The sequence below is a fragment of the Camelus ferus genome, chromosome 16 (assembly GCF_009834535.1).
Source record: "Camelus ferus isolate YT-003-E chromosome 16, BCGSAC_Cfer_1.0, whole genome shotgun sequence".
Lineage (NCBI taxonomy): Eukaryota > Metazoa > Chordata > Mammalia > Artiodactyla > Camelidae > Camelus > Camelus ferus.
In genome coordinates this window covers 29971812-29997727 of record NC_045711.1, presented here as the reverse complement: position 1 = coordinate 29997727, position 25916 = coordinate 29971812, and the positions used below count along the sequence as shown (strand labels likewise).

At 48.0% G+C, this 25916-nt stretch overlaps 1 protein-coding gene across 2 annotated transcripts in view; it reads right to left on the bottom strand.

Moving 5' to 3' along the window:
- Positions 1 to 573: 573 nt before the first annotated feature.
- FAM20A (FAM20A golgi associated secretory pathway pseudokinase) overlaps positions 574 to 25916 on the bottom strand; it is a 43554-nt gene continuing 18211 nt past the window's right edge. Inside the window, exons 2-11 of one of the 2 annotated variants that reach the window (XM_032456992.1) lie at positions 15943 to 16127; positions 15179 to 15229; positions 13660 to 13738; positions 9946 to 10038; positions 9037 to 9152; positions 8381 to 8561; positions 7370 to 7479; positions 6517 to 6598; positions 5975 to 6034; positions 574 to 4778 (exon numbers count right to left, since the gene is read on the bottom strand). In XM_032456992.1, coding sequence (XP_032312883.1) covers positions 4514 to 4778; positions 5975 to 6034; positions 6517 to 6598; positions 7370 to 7479; positions 8381 to 8561; positions 9037 to 9152; positions 9946 to 10038; positions 13660 to 13738; positions 15179 to 15229; positions 15943 to 16127 — 1222 coding nt within the window. In that variant the 3' untranslated portion in view covers positions 574 to 4513. Of the gene's footprint in view, positions 4779 to 5489; positions 5699 to 5974; positions 6035 to 6516; positions 6599 to 7369; positions 7480 to 8380; positions 8562 to 9036; positions 9153 to 9945; positions 10039 to 13659; positions 13739 to 15178; positions 15230 to 15942; positions 16128 to 25916 lie in introns of those variants that run through there. The other variant, XM_032456993.1, reaches the window with a different exon arrangement.

Here is a 25916-nt window from a genome sequence, read left to right as displayed (position 1 = left end):
CCCTTTTGTAGTTTTTAATCTGAGAATTTAAGTCAAAATTTAAAAATGATCACATTTAAAGCTTTATCTTTGTGCAATCTGAGTGTATGTGGCAAATCACCATTGGCATAATGGGTCTCAGTTGATATTCAGGGCTTTAGCAGCCATTTCTGGGCTTGGTAAGTGAATTTATGAGATACTGCTGTAGGGAGCATAGATGGCCAAAGGACCATTTTGTACTGTTTCCTGGTTACTAGTCGGATTATACTGTGTGTGCTAATATACTCTCTTCTTTTTGTTATAGATTGTCTTAACCGTAGGTCAAGTAATAAAAAAAGATTAAATAATTTAATTCTTTAATGAATCAGTTTTTCTTCCCTTTCTCCTTCCCTTCTTTTCTCCCTCCCCCTTCCCCAGAAACTCCAATCTGGTGGGCCAGGAAAGTGAATTTAGTGGGTCAGGGTTTTGAAAGAGTAATGTTTATTTTCAGTGTTTCCAATCCAGTTTGTCAAAGAATGAATCTAAAAGCCTTACTTAAAGGGTAATTGAGATGTAGCAGACCTGTTTCCTGAGTAATGGAAGGAAAAGATTAAATCAAGAGCCAAAGATTTCCTTTTTATTGAAGACAGACTGGTTCTCTGGCCTTGAATCTTTCCCAGCCTTAACGGGGAAATACCGTTTCTAGATCAGCATAGTTTTTGGTTCAGGTTTAACATATGCATTCAGATATTTAGGTATGCTTCTATATTTTGCACATATAAAGTCATTTCTGATACAGTTATTCTTCAGATTTCTGAGGCATGGGATGATTACGTTGTATTCATTAGTATATTGCAATTAATTTCTTTACATCCAGTGAAGTTGGAGATAATTCTACCGCTTTATAACACATGCACTTTGTCCAGATTCAGTAATCCCCTCCCTCAAGCCACTGGAGTTGGAACATTTTGAGTCACAACAGAATATAACTAAAATTTTTCCTGGGTTGACTGTACTGGTTGTTTAATTTTCCCTCTAAAACACTGGCTCATATGAAATCACTTTTTGTTTTTTAATGACTTAAGTATTGGCATTTTAAAATTGAAGTAGTATAATGTTAGTTTTCTTAATACCGCTTTACCTCCAGCCACAAAGTAATGGCTGAACCCTTTTTGTATTTCTGTATTTTCTGGCAGTGTATTCCTAGATGAGCTAATAAAGCAACATCGAGAAGTAATGCCTAGATCACCATTTAACGTGGCCCCCAAGTAGCCATCCTAATAGCTACCAGTAGAGACTGTAGAGAGAAAAGTAGAAGAGGGAGAATCTTCAATCTCTCCCTTCTTACCCTATGGAGCTTTCACAGAGAAATCGGTATTGCTGTGTACATACAAAGTTAAAATTTGTGTGTTGACATATGATCCGAGCTGTGACTTCTTCCTGACCCTTACCTAAAACCGAAACCACTGATGAGGATAATTTTTTCATTTTGCTGAAAGTTCTGCCAATTAATTTAGCTTAAGTAGCTTTGTGGTTTTCAAAGTCACCACTAGATGGAGAACATTTTTTTTTTAGTCATCTTTGTTGATCTTCAAGATGAATTACAGTTGATCCACATTATTCATGGATCTTGCATTTGTCAGTGTTGCGAATTTGCCTGTTTGTTAAAATTTGTAACCCTAAAATCAACAGCCACAGCACTTTCACAGTCATTCCCGGACTGGAGCGGAGTGATGAAGAGTTTAGTCTCCCGACACTCATGTGTGCAGCTGAGGTCGGACAAGGGCACGCTCTGCCTTCTAGTTTTGGCTCGTGCTGGGATCAGATGGCCCTTTTCGGGTTTATGCAGTACCACTTCTTTGCACTTCTGTACCTTCTGTGGCCGCCAAGTGTAGTGCTGAAGTCCTGGCTAGAGTTCCTGAGGGTGAGAAGGCTGTGATGTGTCTTTAGGGAAATGTTTTGATAGCTTCTTTCAGACATGAGTTACAGTGCTGTTGACCACGAGTTCCATGTTGATGAAGCAACAATATATATTAACTAAGGTGTCTTTAACAGGCCGTAACACATAAAACAAGGTTGTGTATTGACTGCTTGACAAAAATGTAACCAGAAGCTCACAGGAACCTAAACCCTGTCTCACGGCAAATGGTTGTCTTGGTTAATTGAGTGTCCGTGGTGAATTTACCGACCATAAAACTTCCACAAGTAAGAGAGTCAACTACTTTTTAGTCTTCAGAGTCAAGTTGTCCTCCTGACTTTGGGGAAGGCTAAATGAATTCCCCCAAACCCGTTTCTCCACCAGTTCCTGTTCTGTCCACTTCCCTTTGATTTTTTAGTTTGCCGTTAGTAGTAGTGACAGGGAAGCATGAAAAGTTTCTACCTAGGAACAGGAGAGTTTTTATGTTGCGAAGAGGTGAACAGTAGTCCAAAATGAACATATTGGAGGAACTTGATCATTCTAAGGCTGGAGTCTTTTGCTTTCTGGTACTTTTGTCGAAGGAGAGAGTCTTAACTTTGGTATCAGTGAAAAAATAATGGCATGTTTAAGGTAAGTGAATAATTAGGTATCCGGTACTCAACATACTGTGGTCATATTCAGTTCTGTTACTCTCAGTTTGTAAAGTGCGCCAGCATTTTTATGATGGGCCATTTGAAAATGAAGCCATTGTCACAGAAGAGCCTGGGTTTGAGGGGGACCTTGACTTACCTTCCTGAGGCTCTGCAGTTAGGAATTTCGGACCATTTTGTGCTGTTCTTTGAATGCCTCGGCCTGAATGTTCTTCTCTCATTCCTCTGTGTGTAATTACCTGGTCCCCCCTCCAAAAGGAAATACTGGCGTGGAGTGAGAGAAGCAGTTCCTGAAGTGGGAAGCCCTGAGCTGCTGTAGGGTCAGCTCAGTAACGCAGGTCTCTGGGATTAAGGTTCCTCTATTGAAGAGCTGATCTTTGTTTTCACACAAGCAGATACAACTTCATAAACTGGGTGAGAGACTGTTGGATTTCTGTGTTCCAGTGGAAAGAATGCTTTGGAATAGTTTTGAATCATCAAGTTCTGTGATTTTCGTTAATCTTTCTGAGATTTCGTTTTCTTGGAGGTACGATGGAGGTGTAGGGGATTCTGTCTGTCTGTCTGGGAGGACTGGAAACCTGTGTTTTTCGCACGTGGGAGGAACTCCGTAAGTGGTAGTGACGCTACTTCCGTGGAGACGCAAGTTCGGGGCAGTGGATGAGTAATGGGGGTGCCGGGGTGGGTCAGAAAGACTTTCATAACTTACCCCATTGGGCTGTCTGTGGGCACATTGCAGAAGTCGTGGATGGCGTCTCTAGTTCTTGACCTGGTACCCACTTCAATGACAGCTTCTTCCAGCCCCACTCATACTTCCAGTATTTGAGCCTCTGGACTTTACTAGAAAGGTTGATCTGATGAAATCAGCTATTTTTACTTGTTGATTGATTAATGAGAATGCATTCCTGTCATGTGTGTCTTCAGACACCAGTTACGGAGTAAGAAACAAAGCCCCCTGTTCAGACATCAGCAGGTCAGCAGGGAGAAGGTGGAAGAGACAGGAAATCCCTGATAATACCCACGTTTGAGGGAGGCTTGGAAATTAAACTTGACTTCGTCCTTTCTGAGTAAGCAGCTGAGGGGAGGGGCATTAAGGGTGTCAGACTTCTCCAGGTGGCCCCAGCTTCTCTTGGGGACAGGTGGGGGGCAATTCCTGGATCGTATGGGGAGGAGGATCCTGGTTGGTGGCCCGTAGCCAGCCCTGGCATTTCTCCTGCCTTGGTCCAGGCTCGCGTACCTGCTGGACCCATTCTTTCACTGTTCGACCGCCAAGCCCGCCCTTGTTTGCCCTTGTGTTGTTACTGGATGCTAATTTTGACATACTTTGATATTACTTGTTGACGTTTACTTTTCAGATTAAAACATCCCTTGTATGATATTCTGAGCAGGTCCCTATGTGATTTTTGCCTCTTGTAATGTTTCTGAAAAATTACCTTAGGGGACCAGTCAATAGGGATAATTGTAATCAGATTGGGCCACAGTGATTGGAATATGAATACAAAGTGTGAAGTCTACTTTGAACCAGTTTGAGAGTTACCATTTTCTGGATTTTTTGTTTGTCTGCTTGTGAGATGTCAGGTATTTTATCTGGCTCGGGAATTATCCTTGTAGCTATAATAAAGATCTGGAGGGGTCAGCTAGGTGTCCATTTGATGTCCTTTAATTTTATTCGTTACAGTTAATACTCGCTTCTGGGAACCAGGCTTCCAAGCCTGCTCCGTATCCAGACTTCCCAGTGGGCTCAGGGATGGTCTGTGGCCTTGATGAGCAGAGCTTCCTGGGCAAGAGGGAGCCAAGGCCGTGCACCGAGGAAGAAAGTTTAGTGGATCCCACTTCCTTTGCTCTTTTAGAATCATCCCGGGGCCGCACCTGTTTCACGCGCTCCCGCCCCAGGACCCGCAGCGTGGATGGGGGCTGTGAGGAAGTAGGTCCGCACTCAAGTCCACCGCGGGCTCCAGGTGCTGTTCCTGAAAGTTGACCCGTCCAGCCCTTAGCTTGTCAAGTGAGCCTGGCCGGAGTCCAGGGCTGACTGTTCTGCTGGGCCGTTGGCTACGACGCTCTGCTCCCCGTGGGCCTCTATGCAGCCCTCCACTGTCTGCAGGATGGTCTGGAGTCTCCGATCCAGGGCAAGGAGGTGGGGCTCTGTGAGGACTGGGGTGAGCTGGTCTTCTAGCAGCGACTCCCGCATCACGTCACTGAGTCTGTAGTCGGCCTGGGCCAGCAGCTGCAGGTGCAGAAGTGTTTTCCTTTTTATTCTGAAAGGACAAAGCCATAGGAACCAAATAAGTAAATGTAAAGAAAAAAACTTCCCCAAACTTGCTTCTTTCCCCACAAACAGCTGTTTGCGCTGGTATTTTGAGAGCCTTCTCTCCTAGTGCCTTCAGTGAAAACCAGGTAAAAAGGGACTGAATGAAAGGTGACATCCTTTGCCTGGTCTCCTTTTGGTCAAGAGCCTCCCGATCTCTTTTGTGCTGTGACATCTGTAATGCCACACAGTGTGGCTACTGGACCGACGCAGCTGACGTTTCTAAGGGAATCCAAACAGAAGTGATGTTTAATGACTCTTCAAAGAGACAAAGCTGATGAGAGACGTTCCCAGGAGGTGGAACGATGACGTCTGTCACCTCAACACCTGTAGGTACTGACGGGCTCCAGGCTGCTCCTGGCCAACTTTATAACTCTGCTCTGCGTCAAGACTCCAAAATCGGGGATGCGAATGGGACAGGACCATCCTGGACTTTCAGGTTTTGATTTCTTTTTATGTGGGAATCTGACTCGGGCTCAGATGGGTAAGCAGCTTAATTGTCCCAACTTTTGTCATAAACAGCTCCTGCCTATTCCTATTCAGGAGAGGAAGGGCCGTGAGGAGGGAGGCACACTGAAGTTAGCTCAAGAAGGCTCAGTCTCTGCTCTGAGTTTTCCAGCCGGAAATGGAGATGGTTTCGCAGCGAGTGAATCACAAATACCTAATTAGCTCTGGAAACGGCAGCTGAGCAGGGGGACAGTTTTGCCCAGCCGGGCTGGAACAGTGGAGAGGCATGGACGTAGGAGAGAGATTCTCTGGACAGCTTTATGGGGCTTTAATCAGGGTCTTGCTTAGATGGTGATCGAGTAGAGTACTTATGAGCTCATGGGAAGCGTAGGTCTGATTAGTCATACCCGTGGCTGTCAGGCTCTGCAAAAGTGAGTGATTCTCTGAGTGGGTTAAAGGTTACAGCCGGCGATTGAAAGGTTTAAAAGATTAGACCCTGAGTCATCCTGTGCTGAGAAGAGGGGGAGTGCGAGCAGTGCCAAGGCAGCTCCCGCAGTTGTAGGATAAGAAATGAGGTCGTTCCTCTCATTCCCCCCACCCACGTCCTAGACCAGGGAAGACGGATGAGGACCTTCAGAGCTTGGTGGCATGCAGGACGAAGTGTCACAGTTGTGACCTGTCCCTGAACCGAAAGCTCACCGGCAGCACTGGGAGAGCGGCGAGAGGATGGAGATTTCATCGTGGGAGTGTCGTCCGAACCTACGAGAAGAAACAGGTTTTTGTGGGTGGCAAGCATCTCCTCTCCTTAACGTTATGTTCCTCTGCTGTCGCTGCCTTTTTTTTTTTTTTTTTTTGAATCACAGCTTGGGGTAAAATGCCATGGAGCACGGCAGCTGCCTCTCCAGCCCTTCCACCAGGTCACAAAAACCTCTGTCCCAAGATGTTAAAACCAAGCATCATTCATTCATTAATTCACCAACTCCAGGGGGCCTGGGCCAGACCCCCAGGGAGGAGGAGGCCTGTGCTCTGCCTCCAGGAACTCATAGAAGACTTCAGTGTTTCACACGTGCTCTCAGGCCAGAAGAGAATCAAGCGGTACTTAGCAAAGGTCGAGAAAAAGGCAACAGAGCAAGTAGGGCAGGCGAGGAGGCCGGGAACCTGGCAGTGGGGCCCCTCATTCTCTCCCCTGAGCGGCTGCACGAGGGGCGCGGTGGCTGGGAGGAGGGTGTCGGGACACTTACCCTCTGGCATTGTCAAGATGAATAAGGAAGCCGTCATCCCCAAATTTGGTGAACATCTCGTAATGGTGCCGGTCCATATTTCCTGTAGAGGAGGGGGGACGTTGGAGCTTGGGCCAGCAGGCCAGTGGGTATCTGTTCCTGGCCTCTCCAGGGCATGGAGGCCTGCTAGCTGTTCAGGGACAGGAGTCTGAACCCAGGGCCACGAGCTGTCCTTCCCCCAGAGTTACTGGTGAAATTGCAGAGGGAGAAGGAAGCTGAACAAGCAAACCCTAACGTGGGCTGCTTCCAAATCTAAGGCTTTTATTACCACCACCCCCCCCCGCTCCCCGCCAGGGATCCTAATACACTGCATGGATGTGTGGCCTTCCTCACCTGCCCAAGAGCTTCAGCTGAGGCCGGGATACAGAGGCAAGCAGGTCAGCCTCCCGAAGGGCATGCGACTGAGCGGGGGAGGCTGCTGTCTGACTTTAGATGGAAGCGTGTGTGTGTGTGTGGCTGCCTCTCCCCAGCCCCCGAGGGACTTGAAGGTGGGATGACTGGTCCCCTCTGAGGCCTCCCCTCTGCTGCTCGCTCACTGTGCACCTCCTCCCTCCCTCCCTGGTTCCTTCTCACTTGGCGAAGGGAAGAGAGAACTTCAGTCCGACACCTGTGATCTGAGGTCCACCCGGGCCTCATGGCAGGGCTGGGTGCCTGCCCTTGGAGTGACGTCCCCTCCAAAGAGGGGAGCATGTTAGCTTCTGTCCCCAGGAACTGTTGGGAGGTTATTCAGTCCTCGTAGTCCGGGATCACAGAGAACCCAGCCCACCCATGGAGCCCGCTGCCACCGCCGCAGGCCCTGCGCGGGGGCACCTGCCTGTCAGGAAGTCGAAGATGGCCATGTCGATGATGTTGAGCAGCCGGTTGCTGCTGTTGTGCGGGTAGATCTGCTTCACGGTGTCACAGTAAAGTGGATTGACCTCCCACCTGAGGGGGAGAAGAAGTCCTGGGGCTGGAAAAGCCAAGACGGCAAGGTGTTGGGGGCCCCCTCGCATCCCCAAATCCCTGGCTCCCTGGTCCTGCCCCAGGCTGGTGGCAGCTCCTCAGCACACAGGGGGTCCTGGGTGCACCCGGGACGACCCTGAGGAGGGACACACAGGCGCTGCAGATTCCACATGGTGAGGAGGGCCTGGGGCCTTCCACCACCCGTATGCTAAGTGTCCGCCCTGTTGGGTGCTGTACTGACCTCACACCAGAGGAAGCAGGGACCTGCTTCCTCTGCAGCCCTCACCCCAGGCCCCCTTTCGTCTGGTGGGCTCTCCCTCAGTCTTCACAAGTCCCTGAATTCCGGCACCCCCTCCAGAAATTCTTGCCTGCTTCCTTCTCCTCCCACCACAACTGGGGACTCTGGATCGAGGAACCCCCTCCTTCAGTCACCTGATATTAAGGGAGGGCCTGCTCTGTGCCCGGGGGTGTGCCAGGCCCCGGGGGAACAACCAGGAGGTCCTGGCCTCACGGGGCTTCCTCAGTGAACCCGGGTCCCTCCTGTGGGCTCCTGGGGGCTGTCTCTGTGCGACAGCAAGTGTGGCACTGCGTTTTCACCATTTGGCTGCTGTCTGACCACCCCCTGGACCGTGTGGCTTCTTGAAGGGGGAGCCCGTGTCTTTTGCATCAGCATCCCCTAGTGCTGAGAACACCATGGGCTCTTTATAACTGAACACGTGAACTAAAGGGGCCGAACAGACGCCCAGGACCCATATGCGATGAGGCAAAGGGGGACTGAGGCAGCTTCAGGGACCTGCGCCTGGCTGGCCACAAGTCCCTGGTACAGGGACTGTGGCCACTCTCAGGGACGTGGGATGGCATCGCGGCCAGGGGGCCAACTCACTCCTCTTTTCCTGCCAGCGAGTAGGAGCGGATCCAGGGGTTGGGCACAGACAGCCGGGGGGCCAGGTTGAGGGACGGCAGGAAGGCGGAGAGGGAGCCCTCCAGAAGGTGTGGGTTGCCGCAGACGGCGTATTCCGTCTTGCACATGTATGGGCACTTGGCAAAGAAGCACACGTTGCTGGCTGGAGGAGGGCGGAGGAGAGAACAGTAAGAGAAGGAGGCATGTCATCTTCCTGCCCCACGAAGTCCACCAGGAGGGAAGGGAAACCCTAAATTCACAGCTTGGGAAAAGGCAGAAGAAGAAAACATCGCCTTTTCCAGATCTAGGGGCTTGTGAGTGCTATTAAACTGAGCATCCTGGGTACCAATTTTCACGTGCTTCAGCATAGAGAAAGCATGGGGCCCAGCCTCACGGCATCCCACCCACATGATTAGAACGGTCATTGTTTGAATGGATTACACCTGGTTCCAGAAAGGCTGGCATTAGCGTTCAGGGCTCACACAGGCTAGTTAGCGTCTCACGTACAACCATCTCCAGCCCCCAGTTCATCTCGTGTGACGCTCAGCTGGACCAGGGCGGGAGTGTCCAGTAATGGGTGGCGCTACCGGTCAGACCACATTCTCAGACCCAGAATATTGCCTTGGCCAGTACTCTACCTGGAGAGACAAAGAAAACACTCTGCAGGATTTCATTCTTGGTGACCTCCAGGATTTCCTTGGTGACGTTGACTAGCCTCCCCACTGTTGGTGGCACCCTTCGGAAGTCCAAAATCCTGAAAGAGAGGCAGCCCTGTTCAGATCTGAGGGCGGGTCAGGGAGTTAGATGGTCGCCCACTAGAAATGGACTGGGCTTGCCGACCAGACCCAGCTGAGAGGGTCTCTGCAGGGCTGAATCGACCATGCCCAGGGCACGCCTACATCAAAGGGGCTGGCATCCTGGTCCCATCAAGCCTCCTGGGCAAAGCTCCCCACCAGCCAAGCTGTGTTCCAGGTCAGAGCTTCTCACGCTTCAGTGTGCACGAGTCACCTGGGATCTTGTGCAAATGCAGGCTCTGATTCAGTGGAGCCAGGGTGAGACCGTGATTCCGCATTTCTGAAAAGCTCCCTGGGAGGTGGCGGGGTGGGGGGTGGGGTAGCCGGGCTGCCAGTCCACAGACCACACCTTAAGGAGTAATGACGGGCAAACAGGAAGAGCTAGGAAGTTTAGGAATGAACTTTCACCTTTTACTATCGTAAGACTCTTTGGAGAAATGGGAGTGGGCACATTCTCCCTCCTTTTAAATCAGGAAACCAGAGCCAAAGGGCCATGTCCAGTTCAGGTGGAAACTTGAGCTGCCTGGCAGGGTTCATTTTCTTTCTAAGTTATTCCTTTCATTACATTAAAAGACCTCGAGTTTTTCAATCCATGGGGTTGGATGGGACGTGTTGGGTGTGAAGGCATCACTGGAGTTCGCGGATATGAGCAAGTGTTGGAGAGAAGGAACTCCAGAGAGGTCTCCCTGAGGCTCTGCCCGCCTTGGGGTTGGCCTTGGCAGTGAACACCGTCCCCGCGGGGCCGGACCCCACCTGTCGAGATGGAACGCGGCAATCTCGGCGTTGTGTCTCTGGAAGTCGATGAAGTAGAAAAAGTCCTCGGGTGTCTCTTCATCTCGCTGCTGTCTGGAAGGAAGGAAGGAATCACGCCCTGGACTCAGACTTCAAGCCCGAGAGGAGAGCTGACAGACGTGACCAGACGGAGAGGAAAACACGCTTTCATGCTTTTATTGTATGCACAGCGTGATGCTGGAATGGCCCGAGGCTCCCTGGGCTTGGAGAAGACCCTGCCACACCCACCCAGGCTGCACAGTAGCAGGAGTCGGGCTACTTGCAGGACATCGACTGTCCTGTTGGCATCCCCAACGCCACGTCTCCGATGCAAACAGCTCTGGCGACAGTGGCTGATTCTTTTAAAAACCCAGTAGTCAAGAGGGAAGAAATCCACTCTTCTGCAGATACACAGAAGACGGGGGACTGGCTCACACACCAGACGCAGGGAGCGCAGACCCAGATGCCAAGGACTGAGAGAGCTGGGGTATGAGACAGGACTTCATAAAAGGAAGAGGGTCCTGGAGGTGCAGTTTCACATGACTGACATTTGAAGAGCAGATAGATTCCGGGTCTTTGTGCAATAAGGGTCCTGCTAGAGAGCTGAAGGTGGCTGGCATTGAGGATGTTTATTTACATACATTAAAAAAAATCTCTAATGGATTCCTGAAAAGCATCATCCTGCCTGGTCTTGATGAATTGGCTGGGTGTGTATATTCAGAAATGTGCCTCCCAATAACTAAGGGCACCCCGGCTTCTGGCCCCAGGTTGACTTGACGCTAGTAATCACTGGAAGAATGATGATCTTCAGATAATTTTACAATCTACCGTGTAGGGCTGCATGACATTTGCAAAAGCAACATAAATGTGAGAAGACGTAATGTTGCGGAATGCTGCACGCAAACGGCACTTGAAATTGAAAGCGTGCCGTGCACTTGGCCAGAAACGGCCATGGGTCCTGGAAACCAGAGTGAGGGGCTGCCCAGAAAGAGGAGACTCCTTTTTTTAAAAGGTGCAGCCACATTTAAAGTATGCCCAGACCTGACCCGCTTCTCCTCACTACTGCCGCCCAGAGTCCGGGCCAGCAAGGACCGTCCCTGTGACTTAATCTCGCTTTAATTCTTAAATTCTATCCATAAGAACATACAGTCTCTCGGATGCCCTTCAGAATTTTCTGAAACGCCATTTCCTCATTTTCGTATGGCATATTTAGAAGTGACTTTAAATCTGAAAATAATTTTTCCTCTACATCAGTGCTTCTCAGAGCATGTGAAGCACAGATGGAGTTCTCATTGTACAGACCGTATTACATTAAAATAAATCTCTAAATCATAGTCATAATTTACATCACCCACAGGTAAGTTTCTGTTTTCCTTTTTAAAAGGGGACCAATGCTATTTACTTGACATTACGTATAGAAAAAAATGCCTGCGTTTTCAAGAAATACATTTTAGAATGATACTTACTTTGGCTTTGGACTAAATTTTATAAAATGCATGTTAAACTTTGTGCTATGGCCTTAGCATAGATAAAATGGCTTTTATGACCTAATGTTGGAAGCTTTTGGATTATATTCAGGAAAAAAAAAAACCTGGTTAACTTGAGCACTTTTGGCATTTTGTTTGTCATTGACAAGGCAGAGAAGAGGTTTTAGGCTGTTACTTCATGTGCTTTCTTGCAAATAACACACTGCAAGAGTGAGCAGTTTCTCCTCCCCCAAACGGAGTTCATCCACTTTCTGTTAGCTTCCAGTTTTTAAAAACTACAGGCACCCTGGTGTGCCGTACGAGAACTTCACTCAGAGAATGCAATTCATGGATCTGCAGATTTATTATGATTTTTATGCTTCTCTTTAACGTCCTGTTTCTATATCAAGTGTTCCTTCTGTGTCCTCTCCTTAACTGGTGCTCAGTTATGAGTCTACATTAAACGTGCACGACTGACCGTGACAATAATTTAAAACTCTCTAATGGCCCGAGCGTGATGATGGCTCTTGTGTTCAGCTGAGTGCCTGCTTCTGGAGCCCGGACTGACTGTGTGTGCTCTCTGCTGTCATTCTCTTTTAAAAGGAGCGCTTTTTTTTTTTTTTAAAGTACCTTATATGCTTGGATATAAGAGGGGATCCCCTCCCCAAACTGTCCCTCAGAAAAGGGAGTTTCTCTGTATTTAAGTCCCTGCATAGTCCTGCAAATGACAGGCTCCCCCCACCTCTCAGTTTCTTCATTTTGTTTGGGACAGATTCCTTCAACAGAGATGCTGGTTTTATTACCCGACTGAACTGGTTTAAACAGCCTGGTGGTGGCGACGGGAAGAGAATTCAACACTGATTTTAACCTTGACCCCAAACTCGACTCTAGCGATGGCGAGGACCAATGTCAAAAATTCTGGACAGAGTTCAGGGTTTTCTTGGGCACAAACCACCCTGCCCTCTTTGTTCGGCCCTGCAGTAAACCTTACGCTGCTCCAAAAAGAAAAAGGACAGGTGAAATGTGAGACTGGGAGGGAAAAAAAAGCAAGATTTCCAAGTCTCTGTATTGTTTTATATGAGTTTTTTTTTTATCAGTAAATTAAATATAGGCAGACAGTCACTCGTTTCACATACATCTCTGAAAAGTTATATATTTAAATTGACCAAATAACTAGGTTTTTGGATTTTCACATGGGAAATGGAAGGTCTCCTTATATGGCGGTGGTTTTCAAGGCTGCCTGGGCCTTGACCCCCCCACCCCAGACCAATTCTTCTAGACTTAGTTCTTTATAAGCACCTAGTACTTATTAAGTGCTTTTCCAAGGCAGTGCAGGGACTAGAACTAAGATTCATTATTCAGCGCTCCTTCCACCATCAGACCCACCCACAGGGCCTTCAGTGAGCCTCTCCGTTGATGGAAGGTTTGGAATCTAAGTCAGTCTAATGGGATTCCACTGGAAGGTGGTCCATTCTGGCAGAAAGCAAGACTTGGGTGACAGGAACCTCTCCTGCGCCATTTTCTCTTGGGCATGTCAACTCCAGGGGACCACTCCTGATTCAGAAGTCCCACACCTGTAGGCTGCAGACCCTTTGGGGGCCACGGATTCATATGCACACCAAGCTCGGTCCATAGACTGAATACACATTATTTCGCCCACATACATGCACTGCAAAATGTTAAAGGCATGCTCTTGCTTTATTTACGAATAAAATAGAGATTAATTTAAAAGTGTGACTGACTTCATAGTAGTCTTTCTTCATTGGCTAGTTTTTCAATCAAAACAAGTATTACTATGTAGATCTCTGTCAACTTTTTGAGGATTCTAGCCCTGGAAAAACGCGGGGATCAATTATACAGAGTGTGAATTTAGCAATCCAGCCGCCTGGGTTTGAATCCTGGTCCCACTGCTTGCAGCTGGGAGGTTGGGGTGAGCTGACCTCAGTGTCTCCATCTGTAAAGTGGTCACCCAAACCACCTGGCTCATAAGAAGGTTGATGAATCAATGACAGTTCATGCCAAGTGTGCAACGTGGAAACTAGCAAAGACCTAGCTCTTACGATTTTTAATTATTATTACCAAAACGGTTATATGCTTGGGCAGATCGCCCAAAAGGCAGTCTACAAATGATTGGCTTAAAAAGATTTTGGACGACTTTGATTAATTTTTGGCCCAAACTCCCCCAGGGCGGCCACAGCTGGGCGTGGCGGTGAGGAAGGCAGTCACTTACCTCATAGGTTTGAACATGGCCTTCCCGAAGTCCGAGAACCTCAGAACCAGCTTGAGGTGGACCCCACTGGGTTTCACGACTGTATGGGGAGAAGGGGGAGTTAACGATGCTCCTGGGCCCGCGCTCCGGGCTGTGACCCTTTGTTCATTCAGTAAACCCGGCCCATTCCTTCTCTTTGCTCTTACTTGAGACCCTGAAGACTAGGATTTGCCTTCAAAGCCTGTGGGGCAAATTCCACCGTATCAGGCCATGGAGAGTGCGTCCAGGGACTCAAGGTATGACTTTTTCTGCTGTTACGGGAAAAGGGCAGACAAGGCAGTTTTCCCCAGATAGACATTCCCTGAAAACCCTCCAGGATGTTTGCCTAAGAAGGAAACATTCTTTATTGTGCTTCAGCAGCACCTTAGAGATTCTGACTGCGCCACCCATAACATCACACGAGCCTGGTTTATTGGGGTCGCTTCCTATTTGAGACTGGACACCTGGGCCACGATGGGGCTGGGTGAATTAGAAACCCGAGGTTCACTTGCCCGGCCCTGACCATGAGTGCTGCCTCCTGACATGTGTCCTGGGCGCCTCACTCGCCTGGCCCTGTCCAGGCCCTGCTGTAAGCCCTGTGAGGACCTGGACGATGCCTCCCCCACCTTTGCCTTCCACAAAATAGCAAATGGCAGGGGCCAAACTAAAGAAAAGGGAGCCCCAGCACAACACATGGAAATTTCTGATGTGTGTTCAGTACATGGAGGTAAACGGATGAGGCTACTTGTGGCCGGCAGTGATGGGCTGGGGGCTTCAGTGTCCAGGCACGACTGCACCCCAGTCCTAGCACCCTGCGAGGAGAGAGTGCTGTATCTCATGCCTCTTTTTTTTAAAATTCTACTAATCATTTACTCCAGGGAGTTTCAGCCTTGGCTGCATTAGAATCACATGGAGGGTTTTAAAAATTCTGATGCCTGGGCCTCACCCTATGCAATTGAATCGAAACCTCCTGCGTGGAGGCCAGGCTGCAGCACTTTTTAAAGCTCCCCATGTGACTCTAATCTGTTGCTGGGCCGAGAACCACGGCCCTGTACCACTGCTTCTTAAATCTGAAAATGCACTCCAATCCATTGAGGATTTTGTTAAAATCCAGATTCCAATTCAGAAAATCAGAGTGGGGACTGAGATTCTGCATTTCTATCAAGCTCTCCAAGGACGCCGATGCCGCCGGTCATGCTGGTCCCCAGACTAGACGCTGACCAGCTGGGTCCTACACAAGAGCGCCTCTCTAATGCCTTCTCTTTTGTGTGGGTGGGTGGGGAGACACATCCGGTGCTCGGAGATTAGGCAGCGGGAGTCATGCTCTTCACCTCCCGACCAGGACCCCCGTGGAGTGGATGGTGGGAACTTCACTTGTGTGCCAGGTACTGGGGTTTACAGGATAGTGACAGAGAATGAGTGGGGTGGAGGCGTGGCCAGAGCCAGGGTGGGGGTGGGGCCAGGGGTGGGTGGAGCCAGGGGTGGGGCCAGGGCCACTTACTCTGGGTGCAGTCGCAGGCTCCAAGCAAGGCTTTCTCGTCCTGACTGTAATCTGCGAATTACAGAGGAGAAGGATGGTGAGAAAGTTCAGCCGTGCTCCTCGGAGAGCCCTTGACTCTGGTTCAGACGCCAGAGGGGGAAGACTGTGAGGCAGCCTGGGGCCCTTGGTCATTCAATAGGGCCGAGCCCCAAGCCTCTTTTGGCCTCAGTCTGCCACCCTGCTCCGTCCAGCCCCCATGCTCTCCAGCCCTTCAGTGGACACTCCAGCAGCACCTAGTTGGGAAACTGATGCTAGCTTGGTGTCTGCTAAGGGACTCGGTGTGTCCCTTAGACTGTCGAAGTGCTTGAAAGCACAGACCTGGAGTCAGCAGGGCCACCACTGGGTCCTTGGCCAGGTTGCTTAACCTCTCTGAGCCTCAGTTTTCCCATCTGTAAAATGGCAATGATAATGGTTACATCATAAGACCACCGTGTAAAAGAGAGAGTCACCAGGTTCAAAAGGAGCACTAGGTGAGTGGTAGCCATCACCTCTCCGTAAACTATAGGACACCTCCTATGCGCCTCTTACGGGGCTGTGAGGAGCTCATCGTTGTAAGCTCTCTTTCACAGGGAAAAAGATCAACGTCCTCAATGTTTTTCTTCTTATTGTTCTACTGGGTGTTAGAATCAACCCATTACTATTCCATCCTGGAGCCCGGCCTGAGACGGTTTACCCAGCCTCTCGGGGAGAACGTCAGGCCATCCCGCCTGGCCCGTGACCCTCACCAGCACTGATGGTGGGGAAGTGCCTCATGTCGTGGAGGAGTTTGCTGACGATGGGACTGGACCGCGAGTACAGCCCTTGGCGGTCGATCCCCAGGTGGAACTGGACCCAGCTGGCCTCCGGTCGGAGCTGCAGTGGGGGGTCCAGGGAAGTGAGGTTCCGCTGCTCCTTGTACATCTTGTGTCGCCTGAAAAAGCAGGAAGGGTTTTGTGTTTTTCAGGTTGGGGGACAAGGGTGCAACGGCCCTGCCGGAACGCCTCGTCCAGACTCTCCATTCGCTCTTCCATTCATTCAACAGGAGTACGAAGCACCCAGTAGGCCCCCGGCTTGGTGCTGTGCTCAGGATACCACATGCCAAAGCAGCCACATGCCTTCCTGGCCCCCGAGAGCTTACAGTCTAGTGAGCGAAACAGGCAGACAGTTACACAATGCCACACACACATATGCAAATACCCAACGACAAACCACAACAAACACTGTGAAGGAAAAGGGCAGATGGTTAAGAGTAACATGAGGGACCTCAGATAATCCGATATCTCAGGGAGTGGTCTGAGCCTCTTTGTGCACTTCCCCATGAAAAAGTCTGTATTTTGTATTTCCCAGTATTTCCTGACCTAAGATATCCAGAGATAGGAGAGAAGGTAATTGGTGAAAATGAAAAGAATGAGGGTGAAGACCCTTAAGTAGAGCTGGGAGCTGAGTTGGATGAATCAATACATCATATAAGAAAAGAAGAATTAATTAGCCATTTTCTCTTTGTCCTGCTCAGGAGCCATTTCTGCCAGGGTGAAAAGAAAAAAGTCAAAAACAATGCCACTGCCACACAGAGGTTCAGAGTCTAGAGCAGGAGACAAGTTGTATGTCTATAAAATAAGCAGAGCAAAATAGAAGGCAGGGGTCCGTCGATGGCTAGACAAGTCTTCAGGCTAATATGCCTTTGGAGAAGGGAAAGATGATTATATGATGAAGAGGAAGGCTCCAATGGGAGAAAGTGGACTTCAGCTGCATTCAGATGGGTGGTATCTGAATTGAACGGGAGATTTGGAGCCTGCTGTTGGGTTGGGGGCAATATGAACACTCAGAGAGGCAGGCAAGGGACAGCTATATCAGAGGACTAGAGAGGGAAGTTGGATATATAGATGGTTGAGTGAAAAGATGGAGGCCTTTGGACTGGAAAGCAAGGCAAGCTAGCATACATCATCTAGTGAGGTAAAGCTGATCGCGATGGGTAGGTGGCACCATGGGGGCAGGGTTTCGGGGTCCCTATGCATCTGTATTTCTTTTTTTTCTTTTTTTAACTTTTATTGAGTAATAGTCATTTTACAATGTTGTGTCAAATTCTAGTGTAGAGTACAATTTTTCAGTTATATATGAACATATATATATTCAGTCACTTTTTTTTTGCTATGAGCTACCACAAGATCTTGTTTATATTTCCCTGTGCTATACAGTATAATCTTGTTTATCTATTCTGCATTTTAAAATGCCAGTCTGTCCCTTCCCACCCCCCGCCCCCTTGGCAACCACTAGTTTGTATTCTATGTCTATGAGTCTGTTTCTGTTTTGTATTTATGTTTTGCTTTGTTTTGTTTTTAGATTCCTGATATGAGCTATCTCATATGGTATTTTTCTTTCTATTTCTGGCTTACTTCACTTAGAATGACATTCTCCAGGAACATCCATGTTGCTGCTAATGGCATTATGTTGTCAGTTTTTATGGCTGAATAGTATTCCATTGTATAAATATACCACATCTTCTTTACTAAATCATCTGTTGATGGACATTTAAGCTGTTTCCATGTCTTGGCTACTGTAAATAGAGCTGCTATGAACATTGGGGTGCAGGTGTCATTTTGAAGTAGGGTTCCTTCTGGATTTATGCCCAGGAGCGGGATTCCTGGGTCATAGGGTAAGTCTATTCCTAGTCTTTTGAGGAATCTCCATACTGTTTTCCACAATGCATCTGTATTTCTTATACTGTGACTTAGCTCCACTACCACTTTCTTTCTGGGTGTTTGAACTCATTGTCTCTTTGGTCTTCTGCCACTTGCCTTCCCACCCCAGGTTCTGCCTTGGATAGGCTGTGTGCTTGGATAGATTCAGACACTCGAAGCTTTGCCATCTTACCAAGACCAGGCCCTCCAATTTCCACTGGCTGACTCCTAGACACCGATCAACTTCTGGAGCCAGGGTTGTGTACAAAGCAAACTCTCTGTTCTCATGAAACTTACATTTTCCCGGGGAAATCATTTATTCCGAGTTGTCAAGAGAAGCTGGAAATCCAGATTTTGATCAGAATGTGTAATCTCCTTTTTAAAACATGTTGACTTGAATGTAAAAATATCCTGTGTGGGCTGGGTCTACATCCAAAGTAAACGAAACCAGTATCTTGAAAAAATATCTGCACTGCCACGTTCACTGCAGCGTTATTCACAACAGCCAAGATACGGCAGCAACCTAAATGTCTGTCAGTGGATGAATGGGTAAAGAAAATGTGGTACGTACACACCACGGGAATATGATCCAGCTTTAAAATAGGAAGGAAATCCTGCCATTTGCAGCAGCCTGAATGAACCTGGAGGACATGATGCCAAGGGAAATAAGCCAGACACAGAAAGACAAATGCTGTGAGATCTCACTTATAGGTGGAATCTAAAATAGTCAAACTCCTAGAAGCACAGAGTGGAGTAGTGGTTGCCAGGGGCTGGAGGGAGGGGGAAATGGGGGGACGTACAGAGTTTCTGTTTCTCAGGATGAATACTTTCCAGGGACCTAATGTACCGCGTGGTGAGTATCGTTAATAATACTACATTGTGGACTTGAAATTTGCTAGGAGGGTGGGAGATCTTAAGTGTTCCCACCCCACACACCCGCCCTTCTTCCACACACAAATGCTCACTACGCGACGTGATGGATGTGTTTAATGCTTGATGGTGGTGATTATTTCACAATGCATGCATATATCAAAATATTATGTTGTATGCCTTCAGTGTGTGTGCAATTTTTGTCCGTTATACCTCAGTAAAGCTGGAAAAACACCACCACCACCAAGATAGCAGTCAATTTGTGTTCTTTGCCCTATGCTGTTAAAGCCGATGCAGATGCGATCAGGGTCGACGTAGGACAATATTAAGACTCCCCACCCCCGGCCCCAGCTCTGGAGAAGGCAAGAGAGCATGAGTATCTGAAGACATTGTCCTCCAAGAGCAGCAGGGAGAAAGATGGCTGGGATGTCCCCACCAAGAGAGCGAGGTCTGGACAGGCAGCCTCCCAGCTGGGGAAGATGGGGAGAGATGTGAACCAGTTGAGTAATAATTTGAAGTGTCTCATGTTAACGCTGCTTCAGATCTAGTAGTTTCCGAAAATCAAGGGGAAGGGCAAATTGTTGAGCAGATTTGCAGGCCTCCTGCCAGCATTTCCTGACTTTATTAACATTGATTTTTATTTTAAAAGATAGTTGGGCCGGGCTCTCATGCCCAAGGCTACTTTGAGGCTAAAACTATGGGACTGCTCGACTCTCTGGGGAGCCTGCTGGGGAGACTGCAAAGTCCTGAGCTGAGCTGGTCACCCTGAACTAGAGCAGCACAGAAGGGAAGCTGGGGAAAGAGAAACGGTGATTCAGGCTGGGCTGGGTTTTGGGAGCAGGGGTGGGGGAGGAGGGGGAGTTTTAGTCAGTGGCGCTGATGGCTGATGGGCTCCAGCTATAGCAACAGTCGGGGCTGCAGCACCCGAATCGGAGGACAAGGGTGGCAAACTGAGTGTAACTTCTGCAAGAGCACAAATTGCTCCTTAAAGAGTCTGCACTTACTGTTGGGCTGGGGACACGTGGCTCTCTGGTTAGCTCTCCTGCCCTTGCCAGGGGCAGGGTCACAATCCGGACAGAGGGCTGGCCGTGGGGGCGTCGGAGGGCGGAAAGAAAGGGCATCATGGGATCCTTCCCACTGCGGGCTTTTCTGTTTTGTTTCTGTTTGTTTTGTTTTGTTTTTTAATGGTCAAGGCAGAGCTGCCAAGAGTAGTTTATTTCTTGTCGGAAACTTCGCTTGTGTGCCTTTTGTTCCTTGGGGACAACCGGCAGGGGCTGGTTTGGACAGGTAGCTGAAAATCTGCCCTGGTGGGGCAGCTTACACCATGGAAATTGGCAAATGTTACAAATTGGGGTTTTTTTTACCCTGAAAGGGGAGCCAGTTCCGCAGCACACTGGCCTGTGCTCTGACTACGGTGTGTGCTTGTGAGTGGAAAAATGGTGAACGCAGAGAGCAGTCACCTGCTCTTTTTCCCTGTTTGGGATACTCAAGGGGGAAAAGAAGGCATATTTCTAAAAATGCAGCTCAATATGGCAGCAGTAAATATCACTATATTAAAAATATATATTATACATATATGGAGGGGGAGGGGATGGCTGTGCACAGTAGCAGCCGAGATCATCCTGGTCTTCAGGCTAGCCGAACTTTTAAAGGAAGAGAAAGAGAAGTTCTCACAAAAATAAAGCATGAAGCAGTATAATTTTATGATTTATTATTTTTTTTAGGGGGGAGGTAGTTAGGTTTATTTATTTATTTTTAGAGGAGGTGCTGGGGGTTGAACCCAGGACCCTGTGTGTGCTAAGCGTGTGCTCTACCCCTTGAGCTCTCCCCACCTGCTAGGCATGAAGTATTGATGGATGTTGCTTTCATCAATAAAAAGAAAACCTGTTACAAGTCCCGTGACCTTGAGGGGAGGAGTAAACACCACTTTGCTCCTTACCCTCCGCCATACCGGAGTTTTCCACAAAAATTGTCTCCTGGAAGGAATGGCACTTTTATTAGACTTAAAAATATCAACATGCTTGATTGTATTTATTTATTTCTGAAACAGGAAATACATGTTCCAAAATTTTAATTCCACAAATCTTCCTTTCATTCTGTGCCCCAGTCTACCCACTTCCCCTCTCCAGAGAATACTGATGTTGTTGGTTTTTTTCCCCTTATCTCTTTCTGCTTTTATTTTTATAGGCAGAGTAACAGAAAATCCATGCTGTCCTGAAACGTGCTTTATTCTCTTGCCCATAGGTTTTGGCAGTTGTTCCAATTCAGCACACAGGATGTTTCTCATTACTTTTCAAGGCTGCATAGTATTCTGGTGTATGGGAATCACAGAATTAATCTAACTCCCTTTTGGTAGAAATCTTGGTTGTTTGAAATCTTTTGTTACAAGTGATGCTGTGACGTTTAACCTGTACATATGATGTTTCCCCTGTGCAGGAGGATGTCTGTACAATGAATTCCTAGGAATGTTACTGATGTGTCAAAGGTATGTATACTCATCAGTGTTAACAGATGTTGCCAAATTGCCCTCCTCCAAGGCCAACATCACCTCCCCTTCCTGAAAGCACCATATGAAACTATTTTCAGGAAGCTTTGTCAACAGCATCATTACACTTTTTGATCTTTGTCAATCTTATTTAGTAAGTGAGAAATGGTACCTTCGTGTATTTTAAATGTGCAGCTCTATCTTGTCAGGAGCGAAGCTGAGCATCTCTGCATGTGTTCAAGACTCATTTATGTTCCTTTGCCCATGTTTGTGCTGGGTTGTTCATCTTTTTCTTATTGGTTTTATATATCAAGAATATTAGCTTTTTCCCTGATATGATTTGCAAATATACTGCCCCCCCCATTTTTTTGACTTTACTTAGGGATAATCTTTTTTCATGCAAACATGTCGATTTTTATAAGGTTGAAACGACCACTCCTTTTATTCATGGCTCTGACTTCCACGTTATACTTAGAAAAGCCAGTCTCCCTTTGAAATGACAGGAATGCAAAACCAAACCAAAACAAACCATGGTTCCCTCTAGTGTCTTCTGGTTCCATTCTTGTCCATTTAAATATCTGACATGTTGGGTTGGGGTACAGCTCACTGGTACAGCCCATGCTTGGCACACATGGGGCTCCTGGGTTCGAGCCCCAGTACCTCCATTAACAACGACAACAACAAAAAAGATTATTAAAAAAAATAAATAAATGCCTGACATGTCTAGAATTTATTTAGTAAAGGTGTCAGGCATGGATGTGTCCACCCCCCAGATTTAAGAAAATCATTTCTTAAACAATCCATTTTTTAAAACTTCATTGATTCAAAATGTCATCTTTTTTTCACACAATAAATTTCCATTTATCTTTGGGTCTGTTTCTGGGCTCTCCATTCTGTTTCATGTTCTGTCTAGCCATGTTTTGGTGTGATGCTGTTTGAACTTTTTAAAACTTTATAAAACACTTTAACTGCTGGGAAGTCTAGTCCCCCCCAACCCCTCCACTTACCGCTCTTTTTAAAGAGTTTTCCTCTTTTATAGTCCAACCTATGTCGTAATCTGCATGAATTTTACAATGCCAAAACCCTTTCAAAATGGAAACCTCCAAAGGGTTTAAACAGGCTTGTCAAGTAGCATTATTATAATGCTTTCTTGCATTATTGACGAGGATAGTTGGCACTGCTGTCTAGAGAGCAGTTTTCCATTTCAAGATGTATAATGAGTTTACCCTATGACTCAGCCATTTCATTGGTGCAACTTATCCAGTAGAGCTATTTGCACAACTGCGTGAGGAAGTACGTTCGAGGGTGTTCACCGCAGTGTTGTTTATAACGATACAAGTGGAGCAAATACAAATGTCCGTGACAGGGGGATGGAAGAGACGGCTCTGAATTTAGTGACATGGAAGAATGCCTAACTGCAGTATGGTTCGTAGAGTGGATCTCATGAGTATTCTGTTGTTGTTAAAAATGTCAGACACATACTTATATAGACACAAACACACAAACACTTTGCTGTGCGTGAGAAGAGGTACACACACTGTTAATGACGGGAGGCCTTGAGGGTCATGAAGAGCAATTTTGACTTCTTACTTGATGCATTTCTGTTAATTTTGCGATTAAACAACTAACACGAAGAGTTGCTTCTCTCCCTCACTCCTCCCTTTGTCTCCCTATCTAATGTCCTCTCCATCACCTTTTCAGCCTCCCCAGACCTGGCAAATAAGCTCTCTTTGTGCTTGGATGGATTGTGATTGGGTGGAATGTTCCATCCTCTTGGCCTCGGCGGGTAATTCAGGCACGTCCCCATGCCCCAAGCTGTGCCAATTTAAGGATGCCTGGAGAATTTTCAGGGGCCACCAGAAAACAGTGAGCCTCTTTTTCTGGGATTCTCAGCTATCAGGACACTGTAGTGAGGAGCTGCTGGTGGCCAGAAAGCCTGCCTAGTGTTGCCACTGCCGAGGAGACAGAACTGAAAGGTGAGTGACAGGGGAAAGAGGGCCCAAGGCTTCCCGGTGGCATCGTCTGAGCGCCTGGATGCAGCCATCACACCCAGACATCGCAGTTATCTGAGCGGAGCAAGCACTCTTCCCCTCGCTGCTTTGGGTGTGTTTCCATCACTTGCCCTTTGCAAGATGCAAGTCTCGCTTCTGATGTGTTGCACGCTTGCCCTGTTTCTGGGAGATGGTGTCAGCACCCACTCTACACAGTCACACACATACACACCATACCGGGGAGGGGAGCCTGGCCATCTCATCTACCTCCCGGGTGCCAGGCAGGACTGAGAGAGTCATTCCTTCATGTCCACAGTTATTAGGTCAGTAGAAAACCAAAACCACTTTCCTGGTCTCATCGGCTGTGTGAGTCAACATGACAGGTCCTTTTCTCAATCATCTTCATTATCACTCAGTGCCTGATTAAACCCTGTTTTCATTTCCAGACTAAATTAGAGTTTGTTTTTTCTTCCCCCCCTAACTCATGTTAAATCTTTCCCTTGGTCTGCCTCCAAAACCCCAGTCTGTTGGGATAGCAGTCTTCACCTGGAGAACTTGTACAGGGACCGTCTCAAAAGCCCCCACCTCCAGCACAAACATTTCCTTGACTCCCCCAAATAAAGAATAAATGGCACAAAAGCAAAACACAAGGCATGGTTTGGTTTCAATGATGACAGTGACAAAGTTCTACCCCTGCAGGGATGAGGTAAGCGTGTCAAAGAACGCAGACATTAATACCTGACAGTTAAGCAAGAGCTAACCAGGAGCGCAGCAGGAGAAAAGGACAGAATTTTGTGCCACAAAGACTTGCTCCTGCCTCTTTCCAGCAGGATGACCTTGAGATTTGGGCTTGGTGTCACTACCATACACACAGTATCTCATATGAGCCTCCAACCACCTGGCGACATACATACTCTTATACTCAGTTTGCAAATGAGAAGACTGAAGACAGGGCTTGGCCTTAAAATAGTAGTTTAAGCCCTCTGAGCCTCAGTTTATCTACTGCAGAAAATGGGGATGCTGACACCTACCTCACTGTGTGTCATAAGAATTAAGTGTAACAACATCCAACAACAGACTAGGTGTCCAAGGATGGTCATTATTTTAAATTATTATTACTGTTTATAAAGACTAAAGATCAGGTAGATGACAAGTTTTCAAAAACACACCTGTAGTGTAGAAACTGCCAGGTTTGCTAGCCAGAACCACATCCCTCGGAACATGCCATAAGCAAGGGATGTCATACTGTCCCTTCAGCATCTGCATCATTTTGCTCTGCTAGACAATGCTGTCTGCATGCGTTGGCATGTCTGCGAGGTCGTGGATCATCCCCGGGACCTGGGAATCCGCTGCAGCTTGTCTGCGGTCTTTCGATGTGCAGACTAAGCAGTAGCCAAGTTATCTTCGAGGCATTAGAGAAAAATGCTTCTTCAGCCCTTTGAATGTTCAGGCAGGTCTGGCCTTGGGACATAGGAGTGGGCGTCTGTTGGCGTGGGGAAGGGATGGGAATCCTGCAGCCGGCACCTCAGCTGCTCTCAGTGGGCTAAGTGGGGTCCTCTTCCTGGGAAGTGCGGTGCTGAGAGCATGTGGAAGGTGCCCACCCGTGCCCTGTGTCCCTTCTGGGATCCTGAGGGCAGAGCCCCTGAGGTGCGGTATTAATTGGCCCGGTGCAGGGAACACCTCTGGCAAGGAGGGGAGACAGTGACTCAGAGGGTTCAGGGAGGATCTGGAAGGTTCTCAGAGGCGTGGGCACACCCCCACATTCCTAGTCACTGACCGTATAGCTTCGGGTCTGAAGAACCTCCTGGGTACCTAGATTTCCTTGTCTGGAGGGAACAGAAGGGATACGATTGACCCCCCCACCCCCGGCCCCGCTTGATTTCAAGGTGTAGATGCCTCCTGTATTTATGGGTTCCTTGTGGGTTGGGGTCAGGCCCTTTGGGGATAATTTTGGCACTAGATCCTGCAAATACACACACAGCAGTTACACTCTCTGACAGCCCCTAACGTGGGAGGCTGGGGCTGTATCGGCAATGGGGAGTCGAGGCCCCCATTAATTCTTCTCCAAAACTAAGCATTTGTAAGGTTACCTGGCTGCAAAGCACAGACATCTTTGACTCCCGTCCGCTCCAAATCATTTCTAAAACCTGTACTTTCACCTCCACCACCTCTAAAATTTTTCCTTTTCTTTCTGCTCCAGCTCAACCCTCAGTCTCTTACCTGGAGCCTAAAATAGCCTCTTAACTGATATTCATAACTCAGTCTTCCCCTCGCTTCTCTCCAGGCCCTGATCACTGCCAAATGATCTGGAAATCACAGCTCCAAGTATACGCCTGCCTCCTGCAAAGTCTTCCACTCTGTCTCCCCTGCCCATGGAATCTGGTCCAGACTCCTGACTACATACACCAGAGCCCTGCTACTCTTTTTAGTCTTTCCCCCCATCACCCCTCTACCTAAGCACTCGTGTTTAATGCTCCCCAACTTCCCTCCCCACCTGGTGCTGCTTCTTCTCTTGGAATGCCTTCTTCCACAGTTTCATCCCCAGAATTCCTTCCCAGCCTTCCCAGGTTTCCCCAGTTCCCTCCCAGGCGCCCAAGGAGCTCCCTCTTTGAAGCTTTTCCAATTCTACTACTGGATATGATCTTTCCCTCTCGCTCTCGCCAATTTGTACACACCTCCCATTTCTTCTACCGTTC